Source organism: Physcomitrium patens, chromosome 24, assembly GCF_059467195.1.
Source record: "Physcomitrium patens ecotype Gransden chromosome 24, ASM5946719v1, whole genome shotgun sequence".
Lineage (NCBI taxonomy): Eukaryota > Viridiplantae > Streptophyta > Bryopsida > Funariales > Funariaceae > Physcomitrium > Physcomitrium patens.
The window spans coordinates 2,802,453-2,817,269 of record NC_143433.1 but is presented as its reverse complement, the minus strand read 5'-3'; the positions used below and the strand labels follow the sequence as shown (position 1 = coordinate 2,817,269).

Below are 14,817 nucleotides of genomic sequence, written 5' to 3'. Positions count from 1 at the left end.
GGTCCAATCGTCTTCTTGATAGTTGATGCTACATCATAAGTATTGTTTCAAGACTTAGTTCACCCATTCCATTTGGCCGTCAGTTTGAAGATGAAAAGTCGAAGAAAGCTTGATATCCACCTTCAATATCTCAAAGAGAGATCTTCAAAACTTTGATACGAATTGGGTTCCTCGATCTGATACGATATCATCTGGTAGTCCATGATACCGATACATATTATCGAGAAAGAGTCTTGCTGTGACTTCACTAGACGATATCTTCTTGCAAGGAACAAAGTGCACCATCTTTGTAAGTCGATCTACCACGACAAAGATGTTGTCAAATGAGTCAAATGCTGTCAAATAACAAGCCCAACACGTGACTCCTCCATTGGATAGCGTTAGGGTTGTAAAACTATTATCAACCTGATTTGATTGACGAATCTTCAAAACTTCGAACGCGTACCATCGAACTTGTCCGGAAGGCTAATTCGGGGCTCTTTATGTTGTAGAACCAGCGGTGCTTGTCGAACCTGAGGCAAAGTTGCTTCTCCAAGTACAGAAGTTTGAGGCTCGTGCAACCTAGATTGTGCCATCCCAGATGCTCCATCATTATGAAGCCTTGCCACGACTCTTTCAATCTTTGCAGTTCTTTGCGATAACGTAGCGAGAGCATTCATGATAGTATCCAACTTGGACTCCAAACTTTTTGTCATATTAATGTCTTGGCCTCCGGCCATTCTAAGAGAAGGACAGAAATGACTGTATAAGACGACAGTATTGGTTTAGAGGAGGGTACTCCGCAACCTCTAAAATGCCTTAAGAGCTTCAAGGAAAGGAGTAATCCACTCTCTTTAAGAAGAATAAGACTCCAATATTGTAACAAAAGAAGTATCAGTTTAGAGGAGGGTAATCCGCAACCTCTAAAATACTAGTATACTTCCAAGCAGAGGGATAATCTGCACTCTAACGAGGAAGAAACTAACTCTGATATCTGAGGTGAGTGAAGTCTCGAAAAACTGTCATGGACAAAGAAATATAGACTCGAGATCTAATAAGAAGTTCAAAAAGAACTCGCAAGAACTAGATTAATCAAATGAATACAAGAACAACACCAAAGAGGTGAGCTAGAGCTCCAAGAGATGTGTTGTCGAGACTGAAGAACTCTTCAGCCTCGATTCCAATATATATTCTTATTTAGGAAGCTTCTCAAGCAACTTCTACCAACTAAGAAGCTTCTAGAAGGTTCCACAGACTTACTTCTAGAAGGTTCTAGAAACTTATCTCTAAAAGGTTCTAAAGACTATGTTCCTAACATCTTCTATCAAATAAGAAGCTTCTAGAAGGTTCTAGAGACTTGCTTCTAGAAGGTTCTAGAAACTTGTCTCTAGAAGGTTCTAAGGATTATGTCCCTAATATGTATAGATATTCATAAAAAAATAAAAAATAAAAAATAAATATAATAATATATACTAAAGATTTTTACTAAATAGTTAAGACTTATAATAGAAATAGAAGGTAATTATCTTTGTAGAAGATCAATTTTCTCATCATACATTACTCTTTTAAATACTTGCAACATTCTAATTTTCTTGTGAGCTTGGGTTGAAAAGAAGTATTGGTGATAAGGCTTATAGTTTTAGTTAATAATGTCTATTCTTAACATATCAATTTACAAATTATATTCATTCTTAGGATAAATACATTATGCTTTGCTCATTCTATTTATCTCTATATAATTTACTTAATACAATAAGAATCCAATTTTCTTTCTTTTATATTTTTATTAATATTGATTGATTAGATATTATCAATTAGAAGTATGTGAATCTTATAATATTGAAGAGTGGATGTAATGAATTGGAAGAAATATACAAATCTTGAATTTTGTTTTTTTTTTTTTTAATTTCTTTTGCCTTATTTTTTTTTGTGCATGTTTGAAGTTTTTTCTATTGGTGCCTTTTTCCAATCTGCCATTTGATAATTAATTGAACATTACAATGATGACATTGCTATGTGTTATATATTTAATTACAACCATGACTTTTCCAATTTAACTATAAATTCATATAAGTTCAGAGTGTCTGGCATTGGAGGTGATTCGTGAAAGCTTGTAACTTAAAACTTTATTGAGTACCTTTATCTTGCATGCAGAGGTCCAAATTGCTATAAAATATGTGGTTGTGAAATAAAATATCTATATTACGAGTAATAGAGATGATTCCATGTTATATACCATAGTTGTGAAATTTGCTTTGAGAGAATAAGTCGTGGCTTCTCAAATATTATCAAGGATTTGCAATGATATTTTGTTTTTTATTCCATCATAATAGATTTTTAAGTAAGTAATATTAGACAAAAATTTACTCTTGAGGCAAAAATTTATCTTTTACTAGTTCAAACAACACTCAAGAACGTCAATAATGATCCATTCTTTGTCTTTGATTTGTATGGTTATTGCAGTTAAATCAAAATCTTTATAAGTTTTTTTCTTTCTATATTATAGAATTAATATTGAAAAAATTTAGATGCTACTATTTCTATTACAAAGATACTCTTGAAAATGATTTAATTATATAAAAAAATAGTGAAAAATGGATTAAATAGGAAGCTGGATAAATACAAACCTTCATATTTCCATTTCCATGGCTATCTATTGATTTTCATAAGAATCGATACTCTCATTGATCATTGTATCATAGTATCTATTTTGTAGAAGAAACAATAGAACTTATATTCATTTTCATAATAAAATTGGTCAATTTAGCAACTATCATGATCCTTTCTTTTTTATGAATGTTTTTAGATATCAAGCATATAATGCATTAAAGAATGTCCATTGGTGGTGCCAGCACTTGTGCCATTATATAGCCACAATCAATTTAAAAATTTGCTTACTAGTTTGTTATATAAATGCCTTAATATGGCCAAATCCATCTCTGTGTATAGTCGCTATGTAGTATTGGATCTAGTATTTTCTAACCATCCAACAAGGTTGTCAAGAGTTGCTACACTAGGCACTATTTGGCCACTCTTATAAGCTCTTTCAAGTCTAATCCTACCATTTTATAAGATGCTTATTAGCACCAATCAATGGAGACCATTATAGTATTGTAGTTTGGCTACCATATAAAAATAATGCATATATATATATATATATATATATATATATATATATATAATTTATTAAATAATATAGTGAGAGCCACATTATTAGATTTTATTTGGTTACAAAATGTAATTAGATTACTACTTTGAAATAATTAGTCCAAAAAGACTATTATTGAAGTTGATTTTTATATCAATAATAGCTTTTATATATTTAGAGCTATTTTTATTAAACATTGGTGATTATTAAAATCTTGTTTTTTATTTTATTTGATATTTAGCATATATATTATATAAAACTTATTAAAAAAAAGATTAGAGAAGGATTTTTATATAAAAAGAGGTAGTTATGTCATTTATATGAATGAATGGAGATGGATGATTTAGAGATTTTGTGAGGGAGATTTGGAGATTTGAAAATTTTGTATGATTTGGAGATTTTATGAGGGAGAAATAGATGTTCAAAGTCAAGGTGTCGTTTTTGTATCTACTGTCACTCTTAATGGCATAATGCACATATATGAAAGGCTTTTGAAGATCAAATTGTGTAGTTAAAAATTTAGTTTAAAGGAATATATTTTACATATAAAAAGCAAAAGTTTTGGATTTGATTAGGAAGAGCAAAGACTTCTTGAAGACAGTGCTTCTAAATTAAAGTTTGTCAATGAATCAATTTCATGAGGGATCTAGTTCTTGCCATATTTTGGACATTTAGATGAATCTTTGGCTAAAATTTTCCAAAAATGTGTATTATTATGTTTTAAAGCTACATATTAAATTTTGTCTCATTAAAATTTTGGATTTTTGAGATATGAAGAAAATAGTACCTGGGTGCTTATAAATTAGGGTTTAGAACATCTTCTAGGGTTTCTAAGATGCTAGATAATCTATAATAAATTTAAGGTTTATTTTTTTGTGGTGAAGATTAAAGATAAATGCTACATTATCTAGAAATTTAAAAAAAAAATAATGGTTGGATCAAGAGAAATGAAATTCTAAAATTTGGAGAGAAGAAAAAATTATGGAAAAAAAAATTTTTGAAGGGGTTTTGCTACAATTTGAGCATATTATGCTAAGTAAAAGGTTTTTGGGAGCCAAGACTTGATATATATGTTAAAGATGGAGATATAGAGCTATGATAAAATTATGATTTAACGATGAGTTTTTGAAAGGAGATTATGGATTTTTTTTGAAATTATTAAAAATCTAACTTACTTACAAATGATTAATTATGATTTGGTACAGCAAAAGATATTAGGGAATTTCTAGATGCTCTTGAAAACCTTATATACAAACCTTCTTAAATATAAAAGGTTTTACTAATAGAATTTTTTTTGATATTGTTGCATTTATTTGTCCTCTATATTAAGAATAAATCACTTATTGGAGCTTGGCCAATAAGTTGAAGCTAAACTTTCTAAAGATGGTATCCAATGTATTTTCAGATCATAAATCACACCATACAACATCATGCTAGGGCTGCCCTAGTGCATATACCATACTGCCATGCCATCCATCAAGATGGTGCGAGGATTAGGACTAACCAATGCGGATGCTCTTAGGAATTGCAAAAAATTTATTATCAAATTAGAATTGTTTCATTTATATTAAAAGACACCATGTCGCTTTATATCATGATATATATATATATATATATATATATGAAGTTTTTAAAGCTTCTTATTTAAACCTATGTCGCTATTTCTATAATATTTTATATATTTCTTTTTGGCATTGTATATCATCTCTCAATTGATTCAATGCCAAATTATTTCAATTATACATCAAATTACTCTATTGCAAAATGATATGGTTTTAGGGAATTGATATTTCCACCCAACATTGTGTTGCATCTACCAAACTCTCATTGTTGTATTTCAATAGCAACCTTTATTTGTGCATTTTAGAAAATTTTATAATTTGTTGAGATTTATGTCAAAGAAGTTGTGGGGCACAAGTGCCAAACCTTGTTGCTGAAACATCCTGCTGTGTGAGATTTCATTGTCAACAAAGACAAAGGGCTGATCCATTGAAGCATTGATCAAAGCAAAACCAATTTTGAATGCATAACAAAACAACAATGATATGGGGGGTACATCACAATGCTAGGTAAAAACAATAGCAATGTGGTAGGTGCATCATATTGTTAGGTGAAAAGAATAAAATTCTAAGTAGAAATATTAATTTTCTAATTTTATGTGGTTATTAAATACTTCCATTTTATGTTGTATTAAGATACTAATTTTTATATGTAGATTGCAAGAAAAATAATTATCATAAAATTAAATAAAATTTATATTATTTTTAATAATATTTTCTAAAATATCTAGAAGATAATTTTATATTATATATATATGAAAGAGAACCTACTTACAAAACTAAATGAGTATTGAATACTGATCAAATGGTATAATCCTTTATCATATACAAACTACAATATCACAGTTTCAGTACAAAATTGTGAATATTTGTTATGAGATTGATTGAATTTTGTAAAATATGACGAAAAAAAGTTAGAAGTAAGATATTTTGATTCACAAATGCTGAAATGTTATTTTGATTTTATCCAAATATTGAAAAGAACACTGTAATAAATGTATTCTTTGTTCAACAAAAATTTCAATGTGTTTACTTATGTGTCAAATTAATGAAATGTACATATTACCAATCTCAATTGATATTCACAAAAAAAATATTTTTTATAAAGATATGTTGATGTATTCAAGAAAATCAAAGTTTTTTACATTTATCAACATCAGGTTCAAAATCATGTCCAATGTTTTTTTTGGATTCTTTCTTTTTTCTTTCATTCTTTTCTTGCATGTGTCTGTGTGTGTGCGTGTATATATATATATATATATTTTTTTAATGCACAAACACCTGTGAAACACTGGTTTTGTATGTACACTAAATTCAGTTCTTCTACCAAATGTTTTCAAATAATAGCTTTTTTACCAGGAATACACTTTGAAATAACATTGAACAGACATTTATTTGCAACAAGCAATGCACTTCTGGATAGTTCTTTCATAACAATTATGCCAAAGCATGGATGTAAATACACTTCACATTTACTGCTAGTGTATAAGATTATCATTAATGCAATGGACATGGTCCAATATTTAGTAACCGTCAAAGTTAATGTCGTAAACAGGGTATTGTTTGATTTGGCACCCCAACTAAAATAAAGTGATACATCTCATTTTTTTTTACACGCTATTAAGCACATAATACAGTTAGCCCTTAGTTGAAGAAAAACGACTATTTTTAACTTGCAATTACGTACAATAGTTAATTTGGTCACTATTTGGCAAGTATGCAAACCCAACCCTCCATCGATGCAACGTATGCTACACCTCTATCAATACAGGTGTTATAACATAGACCACAGTAGCCTTACAACATTATTTCATTACACATATCGGTACATATAACCAATGTTATACTACATTTAATGAATGTTCACAATGTCTCGAAGAACAATTCGATCGCAAAAAATCGTTCATGAAAAGATGATTGTTTAGACTCGAAAATTTTACAACACGTATCACTAACATCACTTATAATTACATAGACTAGTGGCAGGATTAAATCATGTTGACTGGTTTACAATATTTCCAGTACTTCAATGACATTATTATCCTAGGAAACTCTATGGTGACGAACCTGTTAATTGTTGCGTACCCACAGCAGGCAGAAAGTAATCTACGTCTACACATGCAGTGTTTCAGATGGATCGAATAATCACAAGTACTTCAAAACTGAACTCAAGCGTGCCATAGTTGACTCTAAAATTCCGTCCATACATTGGACGTTTTAGAAAGTATGATACATCACGGAAGCTGGCTCATCATTCAGCTTCACCTACAATTTCCACATTTGACAGTGGTAAAAATTTCTAGCGTGGTGCCATGCCCCAAAATGTATCTGATCTCGGCTATATGTTAGAAGTAATGGGTACCAGTTTAAACAGGCTCCTAATAAACAAGAACCTCTCTACAAGATTCCAACAAGGGCATGTACACAAGAGGGCATTGCACCTCAGGCGACAATATGTATCTGAAAAATCGTACAGGCTTCAGAAGCATTACTTCGAATCTCAAGTTACAGAGCTCCTCCTTGACAAAATTCTGCTTCATTGAAGAGGACTCGATGCGACGCAATTGCCTTGAACGTCGGCCGAGGGAGACCAGGGGGCCTGTGCGGAGTATCTCTGGGCCCTTGAAACAATGGAGCAACGACTGTCTTCATTTCAGACAATGGAATCCGAACATGTGGTGGCTTAGGTCCATGTCTTGGAGCCTGTGGCGTTGGGGGTCGCACATCCAGCACTCCTCCAGGTGCTTCACTAAAGCTTCAGAAAGACAAGAAAAGCCATCAGCATTCAAACAACATGTCACCCGAACCATTATCAAACATTAATACCTTGCAAGGACATGAAACAAGTTCGGATTTTGGATCAGAGACAGGCGGGGTTCAAAACAAGCGTAACTAACCTTAAGTAAAAATCCCGGTAGCGCTTGGGGGTGCACAAACTAATGGTTTTTTGTCTCTCGAAGTCGGGGGTAGTGAAGTTGAAGTGCATTTCCCTGGCAATATTAACCTGCACAACAGACCAGTGAAGTCCAAATCAGCATAACCAAACAAGGGGAGGCCGCATACCCGAGCAACCCACCCCACGCGTAGCATGAATGCCGACATTGTAGACAACCTAGGAGGCTACAACACGTACATGCAAGTCGACTAGCATAAGACACTACGCTTACCGCTTCTTGCAGGGACCTACAGACGTGGAAGACGGGTTTCAGTTGGTCATGGTGAAGTCTACAAACAATGTGTACCTGCGTAACATTGCGTAGCACATTGTCAGAACACACAATGAACGGACAAGTATACCTTACTGGTGTTGTAGAAGCAAGATCATATCCTAGGGTTGTTTACAGGACAACAAGAGTAAGGAGATGAGCCGTACCAGTAGCTCAACCGGCAGCCCTTCCAAAGGTGATTCGGATTGGGATGGGAAATCTACTTCATGCATGGGATCCCGCACCACTGTCAACTGCGAAGCGGGGGTCAGTGGAGTTCTAGGTGCCACTAACTTTTTCCTCTGGGGATATGCAGGTCCAAACACTTGTAACGTAGGAACTGGAGAACTCAAAGATGGTGCAGTCGAATCCGTCACGTTTGCAACCTCCAATGCAGAGGAGTTTTTCCTGAAGATGCTATTTCCAATTTTATTCTTCTTTCTAAGCGCATTAGTCATACGAGATTTCTTATGCTCATCCACTAATTTTGCCAGTTGTCCTGGCCTAAGATACTTTCGTCTCCGGGGCACCTGCGTTTGAGTATCCATACTGTGTTCTAAGCCTTGGATCCTCTGCTCACTTATAGAACTTACTTTAATACCAGACACCATCACAATATCAGACCTCAATGCACGCCCACTGCAAGGGAAACAAAGTGCACAGTTTAGGATTTCAGTATGATGCTACCAGAGATCCAAACCGTAGACGGGACACAGTGAAACTAGCGGAGGCGCTAAAACCCAAAATACGCAACGGTGATATGCATGTAGCAGGGCATGACCACTAAACCCCATAACCAACCAAAAAAATGTGTGGCAGGGGCTGACGACTAGGTCTCAGCAGTAGAAAATGAGATTTACCAGTACGAATCGCACCTAGAGAAGGTTTGAGAAGAGCCGCGAGTTAGTTCCGGAACTCTTCGGTACGACGAAGCTGCACAGGAAGGACCAGCTCGATCCTCCAAACCAATAGTGATTCCTACACAGCTGTGAGGGGAGTCACGTCTTTGACGTTTCACAAAAGTAACAGCATCCGGTTGTCCGCATCCACCTCTGCAAGAATCATCTCGCCTCCTTGGGAGGGCCATCACATTCGATATTTAGTCCTTGGTGGACTCACATAGGCAACAACGGCCTCACGTACACTACGAATTATCCGCGGACGAACAACAGAGGAGTGACACCATCGTTCTAGCCAAAAGTCGCGATGTGCTAAAAAAGCACAGGAAGTCTACACCCACATACAGAGAAGAACACGCAGGCTCGTACTATGAACGCAGCTACATTTGCACTCTAAGTGACGCGGGGCTGTACCAGTTAAGATAGAGAGAAACTCATGTCACTCTCGCTGATGCTCGCTCTACTTTCAGGTAGTCAGAACGCATCAACCGAATGTCTGCTGTGGTGTGCTGCAAGACCTAAACTCAACACGCCAAAGCCTCCGTTCCAACAGTGGTTGAACCTGGCACTAACCCCAAGGACATGAACGCGCCAACAATCACACTTCCCAAACCAGGCACACTGTATTGCCCTGCGACACCCTAACAATACTCTCACTGTCCCGCGTTACTTCCTCTCCCCAAACATGCAGCCATACAGAAGCGTCTGAACATTACTAATAAACGCACAGACTCCGTAACACGCCGCCTCCCCCAATCTGTGATGCACCGCACCACTAACGGACGAGATTCCCTGACACAACGCTGCTGCTGCGGCAGCCTCCGCACACCACCCGAGACTTCATGGAAAGAAGCTATCGCACCGCTCTCTAGTTAACAGAACGCCCGAGGTGTGCTAAAGAAGCACCGGAGCAGAACGCGGCGACGGAGGATCTGAACACTGCTCGACTAGTTCGCTAACAATAGCATAGCATCTCACGGCGAACGAAGGTTGTAGCGCTGCACCGAGAATAGGAAATCTACTAACACCCTGTCTGGATTGTGAGAGGAAGACAGTTCCGAACTGGAACATGCTCTCTCAAGATGGCGGGAGCGGGAGTTTATTTGAATCGGGCGCGAAGGAGGCTCCCGCTTCTTTTCGGAGGGATTTTGACAGCCCGGACAAGTCGCCCACACGGGTGGCTGCTGCGTCCAGTGTCCTGCGCTACCTCTGCCCAGTCGGCGACTCGCATTTCTCATTCAATTTCGCGCAGGTCGATACATTACTCTGTGTATTTTGTTTGCGATGTCGCTGTGATGATATGAAGTTTGATACGATTTATATATAACTTTGTAAGAGGTATACAATGGTTTGCTGAGTTGGCAATGTGTAAATTGATTCCAACAGAACATGCTGCCTCTCATTCCTCTGGAAATACCAGGGCAGATTCATAATAACCACCCTGGAGATGCTTGACAAGATGAAATCATATGCACTGGTGTTGGATATTTTGACCTACAGGTCATTGGTTTGATTGATTGATATCCATGACATATTGATTGGCCTTTTCTGAGGCTCACTGCCAGGTTGGCTGTGATAGTCAAAAACTATCATAATAATAATATCCGAAAAATAAAATAAAACAAGGATAATGTATCTAAGCAAAAACTTAAGGCTGCTCTTGCATTCTGTGGTCTTTGTGGGCAAAGAGATGCCAAATAATTCATGAGGCCTGAAGCTGGAAGCTAAGGATTGAAACCCTGCAATTCCTCATGAGATGTGGCAATGCCATCGGACAGCAAGCTGTAATTAGGGCGTAGATATTGTTCGATATTTTTTTGCCACCAGGTGACTAGGTGAGTTTTACACCATCCTGGCATAAGTTCATCACATGGCCTTGCTAAGTCACTGCTAGATGTATTTTGTCTGACTGTGCCAAGTCATCACTGGACAAGTTCCTTAGACTCTTGCCAACTCATCACTACACTGAGTTGTTACCTGCTGCAGCAATGTGTGCTTTCTCTGGGGTCAAAGGTCTCCAGATCATTCAGTTCCATTTTAGCAAGGTTGTTGAGAAAATGGTTTGGTGTGACGTTCTTGTGGCACAAGGGTCCTTGTGTAACATTTGATCACAACAATTGATCAATCTCATACATAAAATATCTAAGGGGATGAACCAGAGGAGACAAAACCATCTCTAATTGATTGCATATTTCATTGTTTTCATCAAAAGTGAAGCAATAATTTATCTTCTGATCAATTAGAGATCAAAATCTGCACATTGTTGTTGCAGATTGCCATGAACAGAAATGTGAGATCATTAAGCATGGAGTTCAGAAGCTCCCAATTGTAATTTTAAGTAAATATTTTTCTGTGGCCAATGGCATGGGTTTGCAGTAATTCTCAATGATACAGAATTGTGAAGAGAAAAAAGAAAACAACGACAACAACTTTGTGATCTTCTCCCTTATGTGGTAAAGAACAGAAATGTAAACGAAAAGTGATAAAGTTAAAAGTTAGCCAAAAGCTAACTGAGAACGACGTTCTCAATACGGGGAGCTTTGTTACTGATGATGCGAACTTGCTTTCTCAAGGAGAACTGCGTCTAGGGGCTGCGAAGAAGGTAAAACTTATTTGGCGCCTGTGATGATTGCCATGCGAGGCCCAATCTCTCTCTAAAGTCTCTCTCCAACACGTATGCATGTTGCTAGGGCGGGGGTTCGAACTTGGGCGGGGCGGCAGGGAAGCGGCAGATCAAAGCCAAGTGTACGTAAAAGATCCGATAGAATGGCAAAATATAGGCAAAGATCTGACGGCTCTGCATTGGATCCTATTTTTCCAAGTGATAAATAACGTTGGGTGTTTTGAACGAGGGTGCCCCAATCCCGGGCGGATCACGGTCATGGGACCTTGCGGGATACCTTTCTCCAACGTGGGGCCCATGCCCAACCCCTTAGTTGTTCCGGACAAATATCTAATTTACCCTCCTCCTACCCAGTGGTATTTAATGTCCTCCTTATTAACTTATTTATGAATATGGATGTGCGCTTTAACTTTGCCGCATCATGGAAGGCTCAAAACTCAAGACAAAACATACTTAAAAAACAAAATAAAATCTCGGGAAGGAATTTAAATTGTTCCACGAATGTCCGATATTGGTTTTAATTTCGATCATTTATATAAATTTGTTCATATTTCACTTATACTGAGATTAACGTACACACCCACAAACGCAACTTTTCATAGAGGTGAACAACTGATTGTACGATTTAGATACTTAAGTTTAGTCTTTTTCCTCTATATTTTTAACTATGTTGATTCATATTATTACAAAAAAATAAAAAATAAAAATAAAAAAAACTATGTTTGAGCAATTTTATTTCAATATTCAACCCTATGTTTCACTTTAATTATTTTAAATCTTGAGCTTCTTTAACATAAACTGTAGCCTTGAATTTACATTATATATCAATATTCTGGTTTTCATTTTGTGATTTCGCTTATTTATTTACTTAACTTTTCGAATCTGCATTCTTTTTGTTTCTTTTTTCTGTTGGGATCATTTTTAGTTTGGATATATGAGACAGGGTTTTTGTGTTAATTTTGCATTAAATATGTTTTTTGGCATGTGTTTCAGGAACATGAATTCTAGGGTACCGAAGAACTCTAAGATGGGAAATATATAGCAACTGAATACACAGCAATACTTCTCAATGCTAGAAAATTTGCCACCTTAAATAGGCATGGTATTGTAGATAAATCACCCATTCAACCTTTCAATTTTATGTGCTTCAAGTATTTTATACAGCGATTCATTGATGAGAAAAGGACCACACATCTTTAACAACAAGTTATCTTAGTTATTTTTGAGATTTTTTATTTGACGAATTTGGGTTTCTTTTTCAGAATAATTTAGCAACTTTTTAGATAACCATGAAGGCGTAAAGATAAGTCATTATTTTCAATAATGCATACACTGTCATCTCTTCTAAACCTCTCGATTTTCAGAGACTTTGTTTTCTTAACCTTCAAATAATAATCAGGTAATGGTTGGAAAAATTACACGTTCGAATCAGTAACAACATTGTGTACGAGGAACACAATTTTGTTCTTTTGGTAGTTGTCCCTAATATTGCACAAAGTTAACATTTATATGTGACTAACCTAGAAAGTTGCACCACGCAGATACTATCGATGTTGGTGTAATTTATCACTTAAAAATCATCAGGTTTTTGGTTCTTGACAACGTGGAATTCAAATTTTCTATTTTCTAAAACAGAAATTTGTCACCAATCGTTCTCTTTCAATTATAGACATATGACATTTTAAGCTCTAATCTTGAAACTTCTCATCTCGTAAATGTCCGCAAATCATGCGAAAGGCCAACATATAATAAAGTAGTGAATTGAAGAGAACTTATGAGTGGTATCAAATTCTAGAAGTCATTTAATCTTTGGGAATGAAGTCATTAATGCTTGCCACTTGGAAACCTTCTATAAGTTAGAGGATTAGTTTTTGGCTTGAAATTGAACAACTAATAACAGCAACAATAAATGTGGCTTTGGCTGCTCCACATGGTGGCTGGTCTCCATCCTTTTCTTCACTAGGAGTCCACATGCCGCTTTAACTTATCTATGATTTTGGGCATTGGATACCCATTTTTGGTGCCCAATTTAGGCTTATGACCATACAATACTATGAAGTTGATTGAATTTTTGTTGTGAATTATCATATATGATTCCTAATAGAGTAAGCTCATTAAAGCATTGTAAGAATTGTAAATTATTGGGTTAAATGCTTTCTTATGTATAAAAGAATGTGTGTAATATATTGTGACTTTTGAGACCCAATCCTTTAAAATTTAGAAGATGAATAATTGTAAGCTCCAAGGAAGGTGCCATTTAGTTAAATGTCCTTTTCTACTACAAGTTGCATTTTTGGAAAAGTATTAATGCAAATGAAAATAAAAATATAAATACTAATTTTAGTATCTACCGTAAATGCAAAGAGTTGTATACATGTTTTTCAACAATTAACATTCTTTTCAACTGATTTTACCTCTGTAAAATTGCTACAATATTTTGATTAGAATCTCCCTTTGATTTTGATTATATTTTTTGATAACTTGTATAAAAATAGCACATTTTATTATTATTATTATTTTTTCTCGTTTTTGTTACATTTCCAATAAAAATTTGATTTTTTTCTTTAGTAGATCTTGAATAAAGTAATAATCGGATTATATTGATTTTTTATTAAAAAATAATATATTAATATGTCTATTGTCATTGCAATCCTAAACCATTAACCTGAATCTAAGGTGGTTATTCAAGTTTTGAACAATTAGTTTTTAAAAATAATTTCAATCTTATGCATGTGATTTTTTATTTTTTATTTTTTATTTTTCTCAAAACGAAATAATGTTCTTCAATATTATAGGAATGGTTGAAGTGTCAACCTGCAAAAGCCCATGTAAAACTTTAAAGCCAAAAACTGATTTTATCCAAGACTTTTTAAATAATCAAGTAAATTCTTAAAATGAGTCATGTCACTTTTTGCATCATGCACACTTGTTTTGACACCATTTGATAATTATACATACATGTATAAATATATAAGTTCAATACACATTCTACTAACTATAATATGTATATATTTCAAAATTTAAATGATTTTCACCTTACATGTAACACTATTTCTTACTTAAAATTTCAAAAGGTATACTTATACTAGTACAAAAAAGGTGGTGTAATGAATGTGATCTAATAAATATAATTTAATATATTTATACGATTTTATATTTGAAAATCTAAAAATTAGTATATATATATATATATATAATTTTGTGGTAAAAATAACAAACTTAATTTTGATTTTTTTTCATTTTAATAAGTCATTAAAGAACTTAAGCTTAGTCTTTATTTACTTTTATGTTGTTGCATATAAATTATCTATTAATAATTTCAAATATTTTATAATGATTAATTTTAGGATAATATATTTATTATATTTATTTATTTATTTATTTATTTAAAAATTACTATTAT

At 34.6% G+C, this 14,817-nt stretch overlaps 1 protein-coding gene across 2 annotated transcripts; it reads right to left on the bottom strand.

The window, feature by feature from the left end:
- Window positions 1-6,869: 6,869 nt before the first annotated feature.
- LOC112276359 (uncharacterized) lies at window positions 6,870-9,835 on the bottom strand. Of its 2 annotated transcripts, none has more exons than XM_024507603.3 (5): window positions 8,753-9,835; window positions 8,060-8,531; window positions 7,854-7,928; window positions 7,584-7,690; window positions 6,870-7,441 (listed from the first exon to the last, which is right to left on the bottom strand). In XM_024507603.3, the coding sequence occupies exons 1-5, from the start codon at window positions 8,977-8,979 to the stop codon at window positions 7,192-7,194; spliced, it is 1,131 nt and encodes a 376-aa protein (XP_024363371.1). In that variant the 5' UTR covers window positions 8,980-9,835; the 3' UTR covers window positions 6,870-7,191. The 2 variants fall into 2 exon arrangements, with proteins under 2 accessions (XP_024363371.1, XP_024363372.1); XM_024507604.3 differs by having other exon boundaries at window positions 8,768-9,766.
- Between the last annotated feature and the right edge of the window lie 4,982 nt (window positions 9,836-14,817).